Genomic DNA, 15082 nt, shown 5'->3' on the forward strand with positions numbered 1-15082 from the left:
GAAACCATAAACCTTCTAGAAGTAAACATAGATAAAATGCTTTTTGACATTCTTGGCAGTGATTTTTTTCATTATGACATCAAAAACAAAGATAAACAAGTGGGACTACATCAACTAAAATCCTTCTGCACAGCAGAAGAAACATAAACAAAATTAAAGGGCAGCCTACACAATGAGAAAAAAATATTTGCAAACCACATATTTGGTAAGGGTTAATATCCAAAACATATAAAGAATTCCTATAACTCCAGAGAAAAAAAAAACCACACAAATCATCCAACAAGAAAATGGGCAAATGACCTGAGTAGATATTTTTCCAAAGAAGGTACTCAAAATCTAACAGGTACATGAAAAGTTGCTCAACATCACCAATCATCATGCAAATCAAAAACACAATGAGATATTGCCTCACACCTGTTAGAGTAACTATTATGAAAAAGACAAGAGGTAACAAGTATTGTCAAGGATGTGGAGAAAAGGGAACCTTTGTGCACTATTGGTGGGAATGTAAATTGGTGCAGTTACTATGGAAAACAGTATGGAGGTTCTTCAAAAAATTAAAAATAGACTACCATGTGATCCCTCAATTCTGCTTCTGAGTATATAGCCAAAGAGAATGAAATTACCCTCTTGAAACAATATTAGCACCGCCATGTTCATAGCAGCATTATTTACAACAGATAAGACATGGAAACAACCTAAATGTCCATCAACAAGTGAATGGGTACAGATAATGTGGTATATACATTTAATGGAATATTATTCCATCATAAAAAAGGAAATCCTGTCATTTGTGACAACAGGGATGAACTTCAGGGGCCTTATGCTAAGTGAAATAAGTCAGAGAAAGACAAATACCATCTGGTATCAGTTGTATGTGAAATACGAACAAGCAGAAGTCATAAAAGAGAGTAGATTGGTAGTTGTCACAGGGGGTGGGGGAAATGAGTGAGTGAGATGAAATGGTACAAGCTTTAAGGTATAAAATTAATAAGATCTGGATATGTAACAGCTTGGTGACTATAGTTGACTATACTGTATTGTATATTTGAAATTGCTGAGAGAGATCTTAACAGTTCTTACTACACACAAAAATTGTAACTATGTGAGGTGATGGGTTTTTTAGCTGTTGTGGTCATTATTAGAGGTTATGTTGCCTAAAGCTAGACATGAACGATAATAGCTCTAAGACTCCTCACTGCCCCAAATGCAGATTTAAAAAATAATAATAATAAAGGTTATAGACTGGGATTGTCCATTTTATTTGGGGGGATCAAATTCAAACTTAAAAGTGCTTTTGTTTTTGAAGAACGCATATTAAATATATTGTTTATGTGTGAGAAAGAGACAGACAGATGGATAGGGAGTGGGGAGGAGGGAGCGGAGAAGGGTGGAGATAGAGAGGTGGAGGGAGGAAGGGAGAATTTAAGCTCCATACCTAAAAGCAAAGCAGAAATTTATGTTCGTCATTTTCCTGACTAATTTACCCAGTCATGCTCGTACCCAGCCATTCCTCTTTAGCTGGGGTGATGTCTAACTCCTCATCTACACATCCTACCTCCCCTATCCCAGAATTTCTATGTCCATCTCAAAGTCAAGGGGAGTTGCCTATTTTCTTGTCCTTTGGGAAGATGCTATACCGTTAACTCTGTATCCCCAGGGCCTAGCACAGTGCATGCATCTCTCATATTCAATGACTGCATGTATGAATACCAAAAGGCATTTAAACCTTTTATTTGCTTTAACGGTTTTACCCATGCAAGGCAATAAAGGTTTATCCCCTTTGTAGAATGCCAAATGATAAAATATCCAACTAGAACTTAGAAAGAGGGAGACTGTAAGTGAATTAATTTCTGTAGGGCTGGCTACAGTCACCGTGCATGAGCACTTTTGTATGGCCATTTTAGTAGAGATCTGAGAGGAAGAAGGAGAGGCTTAGACCTTGGTGGTAGGAGGAGTAGACCATGCCATGTGCAAGTTAGTGTTGCTTGAAGCTTCAATGACGGAATTGTTAAAGGGGAAAGAATACAGTGTACTTGTATTCTAAATAAATGAGTATAAGCTGAAAAATGTTTGCTGACTTGAACAGCTGAGGTCAAAGCCCCAAACACCTCACAGATAAAAAAAGAATAAGCAAATGTTTATAGAATCAAAATGACAACAGCTAAGTGTATGTACTTAACTTTAGGAGGTTTTATTTAACTAATTCATGCATTTCCTGGTTTGTAAGTAGAAAATAGAAGTGGCCAATTTGTGTAGGAATTTAAATAAACAGTTACATTTCTAAGTGGGTAAATAGAACTCTATTTGACTCAAGTATTCAGACAGGAATTTAGTCTCACAAAGGTGTCAAATACCATAATCCGCCAAGGTCAGACTTTCAAAGAAGTGACATTGAAAGTGAATGTTTACAGGGGCACCTGGATGGCTCAGTTGGTTAAGCGTCTGCCTTTGGTGCAAGTCCTGATCTCAAGGTCCTGATCTCAAGGTCCTGGGATCCTGCTGGAGCCCACGTTGGACTTCCTACTGGGGAGAGAGGGAGGAGCCTGCTTCTCCCTCTCCCTCTGCTCCTCCCTGCTGCTTGTGCACTCTCTCTCTCTCAAATAAATAAAGTTTTATTTAAAAAAAATAAATTTTTACATAAGAGTTATGTCTTAGGACACTGAGTTAAGGATAAAATCTTTTTCTGTTTGCTTGGTGTAATTTCTAGAATATTAGATAGGTCTCTTTCTAAATCCCTTCAGTTTATTGATATCACAATTTAGAGATTTGTTCCTTGGATTTCAGATTTCATTCTCTGTTCAGATGAAAATGCATCTGGAAGGGGTATATTAGATTTTGTCATTTAACTCATAATGTTAAAAGTTCATGTGGGGCGCCTGGGTGGCGCAGTAGTTAAGTGTCTGCCTTCGGCTCAGGGCGTGATCCCGGCATTATGGGATCGAGCCCCACATCAGGCTCCTCCGCTGGGAGCCTGCTTCTTCCTCTCCCACTCCCCCTGCTTGTGTTCCCTCTCTCGCTGGCTGTCTCTATCTCTGTCAAATAAATAAATAAATAAATAAATAAATAAATAAATAAATAAATCTTTAAAAAAAAAAAGTTCATAAAATTCTTTCCTAAAAACTTTTCATGTAAAAAGAAAATAACAACATCAAGAAGACTGTGGGAAGACAGCATCTCACTATCAAAATGAAAAATGCATTTATCCTTTGATCCAGAAATCCCTCTTTTGGGCATATTATTGAGGGAAAAAGAAGCAAGATGCATTGTAATGTACATAGAATGTTACCTTTTATGTAGGAAAGGGAAAAAATAAAATAAGATGTGTGATTCTTTTATTTGCATAAAGAAACACTAGCAGGATACATGAGAAATTATTGAGTGTAGTTACGAGGTTATGCCAAAGAGTTGGGGGCCAGGTACAGGAATTATTATATAGAGACAGAGAGGAGTAAGACTTTTACCTTTGCATACTTTTGCATTGTATTGATTTTTGAATCATGTGACTGTATTATCTGTTTTTAAGATGGCTTAATGAGTGAATAACAGGATGATTAAAATTCACAAAAAAGGGGCGCCTGGGTGGCACAGCGGTTAAGCGCCTGCCTTCGGCTCAGGGCGTGATCCCGGCGTTATGGGATCGAGCCCCACGTCAGGCTCCTCCACTATGAGCCTGCTTCTTCCTCTCCCACTCCCCCTGCTTGTGTTCCCTCTCTCGCTGGCTGTCTCTATCTCTGTCGAATAAATAAATAAAATCCTTAAAAAAAAATTCACAAAAGAGGGAAGTTCATGTCAAGTGAGGAAACTGGAAGGTTTGAACACAAATTTTATCTATATTGTGCAGAAGCCTGGCTCTGAAGAAGTTCATTCACTAGAGGCTTTTAGCCATTGATGCAGAGGACTAATAACATGAAGGAACTTTTCAGACTTTATGGCCGAATGCCACTCAGTCATGTTCTATATGTATCTGTTTTCTTGTAGATGCCAGAGGAACAAGCATTCTGTGTTTTGGTGAAAATCATGTATGACTATGGTTTACGAGATCTCTACAAAAACAATTTTGAAGATCTTCATTGCAAGTTCTATCAGTTGGAGAGACTAATACAGGTAAATAAAAATTAGGCTTTTATCACTCAGGGATTGAGTTACAGAAAAAGTAATAAAGTTGATGAACAATAATAATTCATGAAAGTTAATGGAATTCTACAGAAAAATGTAGCTATATTTGGCTTCTGACTAATATCTACATTGGTGTTAATATTTATTTAATCATTTGATCATTTTAAAAAGTCTTCCATTGTAAATATTCTACTTTAATATATTTTGAAGTGTGAATATAGTGAGTGAAGTCAAGAGATTCCTCAGTATATTTGTAAAGAAATGAAGATATTTACAGAATAAAAATTGAAACACTTAAGAACTTTCCCTACCTTAATTAGCACCAGTACCATATTTAGGCCCACATGTAGGGAATTCTTGAAAGGGACAGAAAAAGAATTGAAAAAGAATAAAAAAACACTTAGATATTTTAATATAGGGACATACTTAAAATTTTTTCTCATAATTTTTTGATCTCAGTGATGTTACTATTTTGCAAATATGTGTATAAATTTGTATGAAGAGCATATTATTTTATATATGTCAAATATTGCATAATAAAAAAGATTGGGAGCAAGGGCAAAATTATTAACTAGTGCTCATAAAAGGAATTACTGAGTAGCTTTGAAATTCCACCTGAAGTCGAAAATTTTAAATTTAAAATCAATCTATGTAGCATGCTTATATGGCTTTCTCTGAGGTATTGGGAACCCAAGAGAAATGTGAAGTAAATATGTGAATGGATTGATTCCATATTGGACAAAGTAAAGTGATTAAGGAGGAAGGTTAGTGGGAATGCAGCAGTAGAGATACGGGTAGGAGCTCATTGGCCTGACCTATCAGGAGACCCATAGTGTCTAAGGAGGACATGAAGTCAATAGGAGACCAACAGACTAGAAAAGGAAGACAAAGGATGAGCAATGAGGTTAAGGACAACTTTACTGGGAGAAGAGAATGTTGGAGGGTAGAAAACCTTAAAGAAGAAATGAAATAGGGGAAAGATGTTAAGTGAACTATAAGCACAATGACATATGTGCATCAAGGAGAAAAAAGACTGTGTAGAAGATTCTGGGCAACTATGGACATGGAAAACAATAGGCTCTTTTTCAGAGATTTAATTCTTCTAAGTAAATATTTGGGATTATTCACTTTTTTATCTTTTATTTTCAGAAGTTTACATTTTTTAGAAGGTCAGTATTCTTAAGAGCTTTGAGAGTCAAATAAATGTACCTGATAAAATGAATGGCAAGTTCATGGTACTATGAACAAACCCAAACACATTTTTCTGTTAGCATTCTTTGCCTGGATGATGTTTGGACACCCCATTTAAAGTATCTGATGGGTACCTTTGGGTGCTTTTCTAAAAGCATTTTGTGCAAGAAGTAGGGTTTTTTTGTTTCTATGGTCCATTTATGAAAACGCAAGTAAAGTGGACTTTTACATGTCTTTGCTTTTCAGTTATAGGAATAGTTATGCTAATACTCTGCACTTTACCTTCCATGCTTTTGAAAAGCATTTACTTGTATAAATTGGAAAAAAAAAAAAAAAAGGAGAAGGGTAGCATAAGGGCATTTTTAGGAGACATCCAATTTCATGCATTATACCCTTGCACAATTTCTGTAGTTTGTCAATTTTTAATGTCAAAGATAGATTGTTTTAAAGTCTGGTTGTGTTTTGGGCTTTTCTCAATACCCCAAAAATGTACTGAAGTGATATCATAGATCCCAGGTGATGTTGATATTAAGTGGTCTCCAAAGAGAAGATACATTTCTTTCCTAAGTAGTTAGGCAACCCATTTGATTGGGTGCTGGACTTGACTCTGGAGGGATGACATTCATTAGACTATAGGTATTCTGTCAGAGTGAGCATTTCCTAAGAAACAACAGTCAAGTGAGCAAGAAGTGGTCTTTGTTATTTGTCAATAACAAGTCTGCCTTTATTTTCCTCGATTATCCTAGTCCCGGTGCTCATCTCCTATTATCACTTCCATGTAGTTACATAAAATTCAATGCTGCAAAAAATCTATAGAGTGTTCATAGAAAGCTTGTCATAAATTGCAGTTGTGGTGGGAGATAAAGTTTCATTTTCCACTTTGACGTTTTAGGAGCAGTTACCGGACCTGCACCACCATTTTTGTGTTCTGAAACTAGAAGTTCATATGTATGCCTCCCAGTGGTTCCTCACTCTTTTTACAGCCAAGTTCCCACTCTGCATGGTCTTCCACATCATCGACTTACTTCTTTGTGAGGTAGAGTGACTGCATCTCTCATACCTAAGCCAAAATAGAAAATAATTTCTATTTAAAGTGGTTATAATTTTCTTCATTTTTTTTCCTATACATTAAGCCATAAATATTGACCAGAAAGTTCTGTTTTATTTTTAGTAAAGACTGTTTTAATTAATTTCATTATTTGTGAGAAATAAAAATGTTAAGGCATATAAAATTCCTGCAAAGTAAGATGAGGTAATTAAATTTGTGTAATTAAAATTCATAATAAGTTTTTATCTGTGTAATAATTTATTACTAATATAAAGGACCTTTAAAGTTATATAAATGAATTCAGAATCAGGTGTTTTTAATAGTAATGCAATTATATTCGCAAGAGTGAATATAAATGAAAATTGCATAGTAATTTATATTTTATTTTATTTTAAATGCCAGTCTAGTTAACATACAGTGTTACGTTAGTTTCAGGTGTACAATATAGCGATTCAGCAACTCCGTACATCACCTAGTACTCATCATAACAAGTGCACTCCTTAATCCCCGTCACCCATTTTACCCATACCTTTACCCACCTCCCCTCTGGTAACCACGTTTGTTTTCTAATTATATAGTAATTTAATCCTCAATTCATAAGATATTTCTATTGTCTATGATGTTTGACACTCCTACCAGATAACAGTGAAGTGATACATTAATGCTTCTATACCATATATTTTCACAGAATATTTAAAAAATTAGTTTGCCAATTCCTTAGTTATCTGATTTATTTCATATATTGTTTTTAGTTCCCTAGAGGGCTGCATTTATTCACTTTACTCTTTTAAAGAAATAAGCAGCATTACACATGCATACATCATATACCGCCAATCAAAATGTTTGGCAGTCTTAGCAGTGATTGCTAGAAGAGAAGAATTTTTTTTATTTGGGTTATAAATGTATATAAATTATGGCTGTCATCTTAAATTAGAAAACTAGAGTAATCAAAAGTATATGCCTAACATAATCTAAACAGCTTTGTGCTCCTACATTACTTGTTATACGCAAAGTTTCCTTTCTTAAAAGTCTAACCCTTTCAATCGTATTAATCAAATTTAATGAAATTAATTATAAAAAATGATTTAAAAAGATAAAATGTGTAAGCTGTGCAAAGCATACTGTTATTTCTCAGCCTGCCACAGCAGGGAGTATTTCATATGCAAGCATTGCAGGGCTCTGCTCTTCAGAGGTTCTCGTTGGAAGTCGCACAATACTTGAAAGTTACAGAGCATTTTGTAGAGGTGTAAGGTTTTTAAACATTTGTAACATTTTTTTTTTAAGGATTTGTTTATTTTATTTGAGAGAGAGAGTGGGGGCAGAGGTGGAGGGAGAGAATCTCAAGCAGTCTCCCCACTGAGCACAGAGCCTGAGGCAGGACTCGATCTCAACCACCCTGAGATCATGACCTGAAATCAAGTCCGATGCTTCACTGACTGAGCCACCCAGGTGCCCCCATTTGTGACATATTTTGATAAAGAAAGGTTGAGTGACTTGCTGAAGGTCACAGAATAAGTTCCCCAATTCTGAATATATAACAGCTGGCAAACCTGTTGGATAACACGTTGACTCTCCTATTTATTGTACTTACAAATTAATTTCTAAAATGCCTATCTAAATTGAACCTAAAGAAAGAATGCAGAATTAGGAGCTAAAACTTTATTCAAAGTCAGAATGGTATGGTTACAGTATACACAAATTTAAGCATTTGTACTAAAAATTCTCCTTTGCTGGATTTTCCAAATCGGTATGGTGAACGGTGCTTGCTGACTCCTCAAATTTAGTGCAGTACTCTTCGAAAGTAAAAAACAAATTTATATCTTTGACTTTTGTGATCTTAAAGTAATACTGAACTTTATTTTTGATAAATAAATATTTATAGGTCCTATTCATTCTGTACTGAGCTGAGTTTAGTATTTCATGGTATTTATTTAAAAAAATACGTGAGGGTATGACATTTTAACAGTAGGAGTTTGCAAAAGTTAATATCATTGTTTCATATTTTTTGCTGAAAGAGATTATCTAATTTCATACTAGATTAGTTCTATAATGTTCATTATAGAAAGGAGAATGAAATTAATATGCTTAATCACACCAGTAAAATTGGATTTCTTGGTCACTTTGGCAGAATAGTAACACTATCCTCTAGTTCACTGGAGTGATGATTTTCTAAAATTGTCTCTATCTGAATGATTCCGTAGCTGACATTGGAGCATCGTCCATGGGTCTTCTAGAATCCACACTCACAATTTCTCAGGAAGTTTTATTTTGAAGATATTTGAATTTCTAATGTCAGTTGCTAAGAAAATTAGCAACATTTATGGTAGGGAAAAGAAAATTTATAAGCATTATCACTTGCCAACTGTGACTTACAATTACAATGTTTGAAAGATCTTAATGCTTATTAAAATTAATAAGAGCATCGTAGATACTACTTTCCCTTCGCTTAAATCTGTACTCTGTAGCTGTTTAAGGAAGTTGCATAGCTTTCCAAGACATGGAATAAGTTGTAATCACAGGATCATGGTAACCAGGGAAATAAATAATAACATCCCTTAACAGTTCAAAATAAACTTTATTGGGAACAGTATCAGGATATTCATTCTTTCCACTAACTCATCTTTGTCAGAGGATTATTTTGCAAAGGAAATTTTTAGATAAACTTTAATTTCCTGCCTGTCTGTGTTTTCTCTTTGCCCCTTTCCTTCTTGTAGTTAATAAAATATTTATATCAAAGCTCGTCTTTCATATGTGGTAAAATATTCTAAAAGAAGAAATGATAACATAGTCTTAAATAGAATCATCTATACGTATTTGTTTTTGTCATATTCTCTCTTTTTTAGGAAAATGATTCAAATCTTCGCGGTTATGAATTAATGGTTAGCTACAAGTGGAATGCTAAGAAATTCTCAGATGGAAAAGTTGATTTTTCAAAGGTGATCATTCTGACAAAGAAACAGTGTCAGTCTGCAGTTATTTTGCTCAAAGATCCTATTGCAAAGTGAGAAAGACGTTGAGCTTGAGACTTTGAGAAAGCATATCAGCCTCTCATGCTTCTCTAAGCTATATGCTTTTAAGGATTTTTTCATTCATCCTGAGGTCAAAAATATGAAGTTAATTTAGTAGCAGAAAATTTGGGAAAAACTTTAGTACACTTTGGCAATGTAGTCTGAATGAAAAACTCCTGGTTGTTGATAGTTTTATTTAAAATGTTTGTATGAAGCTGAATATATGCTGACTCAGGTTAATACCCTTATTTAGTGAGGATGATGGATTTTTTTTTTTTTTTTTTTGAGGGAGAGAGAGAGAGTGCGTGCACACATCTGAGTGCATGTTTGGAGGGAAGGGGGCAGAGGAAGAGGGAGAGAGAGACTCTTAAGCAGGCTCTGGCAGCTTGATGCGGGGCTCCATCTCACGACCCCAAGATCGTGACCTGGGCCAAAATCAAGAGTCAGATGCTTAACTGACTGAGCCACCCACATGCCCCGACAACAGTATTTTACTTTTATTTAAATTCAGTTAATTAACGTATAATGTATTATTAGTTTCAGAGGTAGAGGTCAGTGATTGATCACTCTTATATAATACCCAGTGCTCCTTACATCATGTGCTCTCCTTAATGTCCGGCACACAGTACACTATTCCCCCACCCCCTTCCCGCCAGCAACCCTCAGTTTGTTTCCTATACTTAAGAGTGTCTTATGGTTTGTCTCCCTCTCTGATTTTATCTTGTTTTATTTTTTCCTCCCTTTCCCTATGATTCTGTTTTGTTTCTTAAATTCCACATATGAATGAGATCATATGATAATTGTCTTTCTCTGATTGACTTATTTTGCTTAGCGTAATACCCTCTAGTTCCATCCATGTTATTGCAAATGGCAAGATTTCATTTTTTTGATGGCTGAGTAGTATTCCAGTGTGTATATACACCACATCTTCTTTATCCACTCATCTGTCAATGGACATCTGGGCTCTTTCCATAGTTTGGCTATTGTGGATGTTGCTGCTATAAACATTGGGGTACAGGTGTCCCTTTGGATCACTGCATTTGTATCTTTGGGATAAATACCCATTAGTGCAATTGCTGGGTCATAGGGTAGCTCTATTTTCAACTACTTGAGGAACTTCCATCCTGTTTTCCAGAGTGGCTGTACCAGCTTGCATTCCCACAGTGTAAGAGGGTTCCCCTTTCTCCACATCCTCGCCAACATCTGTCATTTCCTGACTTGTTAATTTTAGCCATTCTGACCCGTGTGAGGTGGTATCTCACTGTAGTTTTGATTTGTATTTCCCTGATGCTGAGTGATGTTGAGCATTTTTTCATGTGTCTGTTGGCCATTTGGATTCCCTCTTTGGAGAAATGCCTGACAACAGGATTTTAAACTAGAGTTTGAAAAAACATCTTATTCTACTGAGATGAATGGAACTTTCCATAAATTATCATGTAGGCAATAATTGAAATTAAAATTATTTTTTTAAAAAGAACAAAACCTTCTATGTTTTATTGTCTGCCTCTATGTGGAAAGATAAGAAAAAGGCTAGAAGTATTAACAATTATAGTATAATTATTGTGCTGTTAACCCACCAAGAATAAAACATTGTCTTTTTAAAAGAACTTTTTGTTGAAGTGTAACAGATTAAAAGAAAGTGTGCAAAAATCAGTGTAAAACATGATGGTTTTTTCATAAAGTGACTATAACTAATGTAACAAGCACCCAGATCAAAAAAAAGCCAGACACCGCCTGCATTTCAGAAGCCCTCCTCCCCTTCACTGCCCCTGCCCCTGCAGTCACGACCTCTGTGAAGAGTAATCACTGCCCTGACTTCTGGCACCATAGATTATGAGTTTTGATTGTTTTTGGACTTTATTTAAATGGAATAATACAATATGGACTCTTCTTATCAAGGTTTTTCATTTATCATTATGTTTGTGGGATTCATCCATATAATAGTTGCATCTAGGCATGGTTTGTTTGTTCCGTTGTATGAATATATTACAATATATCCATTCTTCCACTGTATTGTTGATGGGCATTTGAGTTGTTTCCAGATTAGGGTTATTGTAAATAGTGTTGCTGTTAACATTCTCGAACTTGTCTTTTGGCAAGTACAATGAACGTACTTCTGCGGATACACATCTAGGAGTGGAGTTGCTGGGTCAGGGCGTGTATGTGCTAGAGTTTAGTAGACGCCACCAAGCAGCTTTTCAGAGTATTTTGAGCATTACCTTTTGAGTTGTTTTTATTCAGTGAAAGTCTTCCTTGTGATCAAAGGCAGGTTTTTATTTTGTTTTGTTTTGTTTTTTAGAGGGCAGATCCTAGACCAAATTAGAGGTTATGAATATGGAACAAAATAAAACTCATTTAGTTGAAGACTCATTCACTTGACTTCTGAAGTTGCATACAGATGAGAACTAAGAGCTGGATCTAAGAGCTGAATCACTTTTGTGCTTATACAAGAGAAGTTAACCTGGTGGGGAGAATCCAGCCGCGTATTCAGTTACAGAAGGAGCAGCATAGAGACACTTCAACACTGAAGTTAAGATGTTTGGTTTTTTATTTAACCCTCCCTGCATCACTTTGTGTATGTTACCTTACCTGTATATGTCTGTTTCTCTGTAAAATGGTACTAACAAAACCTATTTCCCAGGTTTATTTTAAGGATCGAATGAGAATATGAATGTGAAGTGCTTAGCCTTGTGCCTCCTACATAGTAAATACCCAGTCAATAATACAACCCTCCATTCTGCTCTGTCCACCTGTATAGCTCTTTTATTGCTTCTCAGTTTTTTCAGTTAACTAGATGACACCACAGGTTCTTAAGAGAGGAGGTTAACTAGCTGTTGGTTCTTTCTTACCTTTCTAACCACTTTCGTTTTCCTCTAGTTGAGATGCTTTTTTGCTAAATCCAAAATTTTAGCCATTAACCTTAATGGAAGTTTAATTCTATTTCATTTTGACTAGTGATTCAAGTAGTTCTCCTAAAGTATTTTTTTCTTCTACCTTCTTTCAAAAGACATAAGAGAAACAGTATTTCTTTTAGTTTTGACAGAATAACTGACAGATGATGTGTAAAGTTGGCTCTTCCCAGATAGTTCAATTTTTAGAGTATCAAATTATCTTCAGCTTTATATAGTAACTTGATATTTTGTGGAATATAAGGAAATCGTTGACCCTTCAAATTAGAGTATATTTCCTATCTCTCCTTTCTTCCTAGGGTGGTGAAAAAATAACAGTACAGTACTACAGTGTTTAATTAAATACCACCAAGTATATATCCCCTTTCAAAACAATTTTCTGAAGCTGTTATCTGAAGAGTAGATTCATTATATAATATTCTTATTCTTTGCCCCCATTTTCTCCCTCAAACAGTAATACTTGGATTTTTTAATTGAAATATAACTGACACATAGCATTGTGTAAGTTTGAGATGTGCAATGTGTTGATTCAATACATTTCTATATTGCAATATGATTACCATACTAGCATTAGCTGACATCTTTATCAAGTAATATGTTGAATTTAATATACATTAGAATGAGCACAGGGGCCATAAACATAAATTTTGTCAAAACTTTTAGGAGTAATAATTGGCTACTAGAGTAGGGAAAAAAAGCTTTGACCAACCAATAAATACTGTAAAGGTTATTTTAAAGTTTTACTTATCAATAGAAATCTTCAGGACTAGGAAAAAAAAAACTCTCTAAAATCTTGTTTCTGGATTTTAACTTCTTTCTCTCCTACACGGGTTTTTATGGTTTTCACATCAGTTGTCTTGCAGCTCTTTCTTGTGTTTGCATTAATTTTGACATTACAGAAAGAAGTCGAAACCTCAAGTTTAAATGGCAGAACCATGGTCTGTGCTTCCTTTGTCTTTAAAGGAATATTCACTCATTCATTCATTTGTTCAACAAACATTTATTGAACTCCTTCTAAATGCTGGGCACCATTCAGGTTTGGGGATACAACAGTAAAGAAAAGCAGACAAAACTCTTTCTTCATTAAGTTTTTTATCCTTGTGGAAGATATAGACAATAAACAAATGACTAAGTAGAAAATATAATCTATCAGAAGTGTTAAGTACTATGGGAAAAGATGAAGGAAGAGAAATGTAACAGGTCTTAATAGGGACTTTTGACCATTGTAGAGAACGTAGGTTTTATGGACTGAGACAGGAAACAGCTGGACAGTTTGAAGTACAGGAGTGGCATACTCTGATATATATTTTATATCACCATTCAGGTTGCACTATTGCCTAAAGATTGTGAGAGAGTACAAAGGGAAAAGTGGGGGACCAGTTGTGAGGCAATGGCAACAATTTGGGTTGCTTTGACCAAGTTAGTGGTAGTGGACACGGTGAGAAGTGGTTGAATTTTAGACAGATTTTAAAAGTAGAGAGGACAGGATGTGCTGATGGGTCATCTGGGGGTTTATTGATCATATACTTTCCTTTAATGTAGTGGTGAGAGAGGAGGGTACCTGTGCAGCGGCTGCACTTCAGGGAGCAACTTGGGGACCGATGGTGTTGAGGAGTGACTGAGGCATGTTACTGCTGCACGCTTTATTCTGGAAATGCTGGGATTACAATTTCTCTTCAGTGCTTGCTAGAAACAGGTTCTGGTACCCTTGGGAACTTTTAATTTCAATCTTTAAGAAATATAGAGGGTGGAATAATTACGAAAAATGACCAGTGGAGGAATAAGCATGTCATACCTAGTCCTTTAAAATAAAGGTACATGTTCACTGTTAAAAATAGGAGTGGTAGTCTGTTTTAGTAGAACCAAACCCACATTACTTTGAGGACTCACAAAGACTTTATATATCTCAAACGTGTTTAATAACCCACAGCATCTAATTATGTGTGAACAGTTCTCATAATCAGAACATATATTGCCGACTTAAAGTTATAGGGTAACAGGTTTTTTTCCAATAAAAATCTTTCAGTTTATCATGAATTGGAATAACTAAAGTTACTTTATAGTATTTTTTGTTGCAAAAAGCTCATTGTGGTTAAACTGCGTGGCATGGATTAAATAAAATAACTAAACATATTCTGTTGTTTTTATGATTTAATATTTAAAACAATTTTTAAAAGCATTAAGACATACAATGAACTCATATATCTATCTCCCTGGTTAAGAAACAAAATAATATGAACAAGATTAGTTTGTGTAGTATTACCTCCCTCTCCCAGGAAATACCCCCCTCCTTTGCCTTCCTCAGAGGAACCATTATATGGAATTCAATGTTTATCATTCCCATGCACGTCTGTATTTTTTACTGCGTATGTATGTATCTCTGAGCAATTTATAGTTGAACATACTTGGAAAATATTGTACTCACTGGTTTATGAAGTCCACTTCTTAAAAGCTGTCTTCTATCTCCAAACCAGTGTCACATACTATTCAGTTTACCTCCTAACTGTTCTTTCCACTTGACCCCCTTTTATTCCATTATTCTCCATAGCATCCTGAGAGATTATCATAAAACATATATCAGGTCAAGTCATTCCTCTGCTGAAAATCCTTGAGTGGTTTCCCACTAAATAAAACTGATGTCATTTCACTTGGCCTATAATCTTGCTCTTCCTTCCTCTCCAGTGGTACCCTTGGGTCAGTCTTCCTCTTACTATCCTTCAGCACTGGCCTTCTTTTAGTTTCTGGAACATTTATGATCTTTTCAGGTCAAAAATTTGTACATATTCTTTCCCTTCTGCCTTGAATGT

General features: G+C 35.4%; 1 protein-coding gene across 10 annotated transcripts in view; it reads left to right on the forward strand.

Annotated features, from left to right (window-relative positions):
• Window positions 1-15082, forward strand: part of RABGAP1L (RAB GTPase activating protein 1 like) — a 722910-nt gene that overhangs the window by 470877 nt on the left and 236951 nt on the right. For all 10 annotated transcript variants that reach the window (XR_007191366.2, XM_057315476.1, XM_044387902.3 and 7 more), the window contains 2 exons: window positions 3982-4107; window positions 6203-6346. Coding sequence is in view for 9 of the 10 variants with exons in the window: in XM_057315476.1 (XP_057171459.1) it covers window positions 3982-4107; window positions 6203-6346 (270 nt within the window). In the remaining variant the exon portion in view is untranslated. The remainder of the gene's footprint in view (window positions 1-3981; window positions 4108-6202; window positions 6347-15082) is intronic.

This window comes from Ursus arctos, unplaced genomic scaffold (assembly GCF_023065955.2).
Source record: "Ursus arctos isolate Adak ecotype North America unplaced genomic scaffold, UrsArc2.0 scaffold_2, whole genome shotgun sequence".
NCBI lineage: Eukaryota > Metazoa > Chordata > Mammalia > Carnivora > Ursidae > Ursus > Ursus arctos.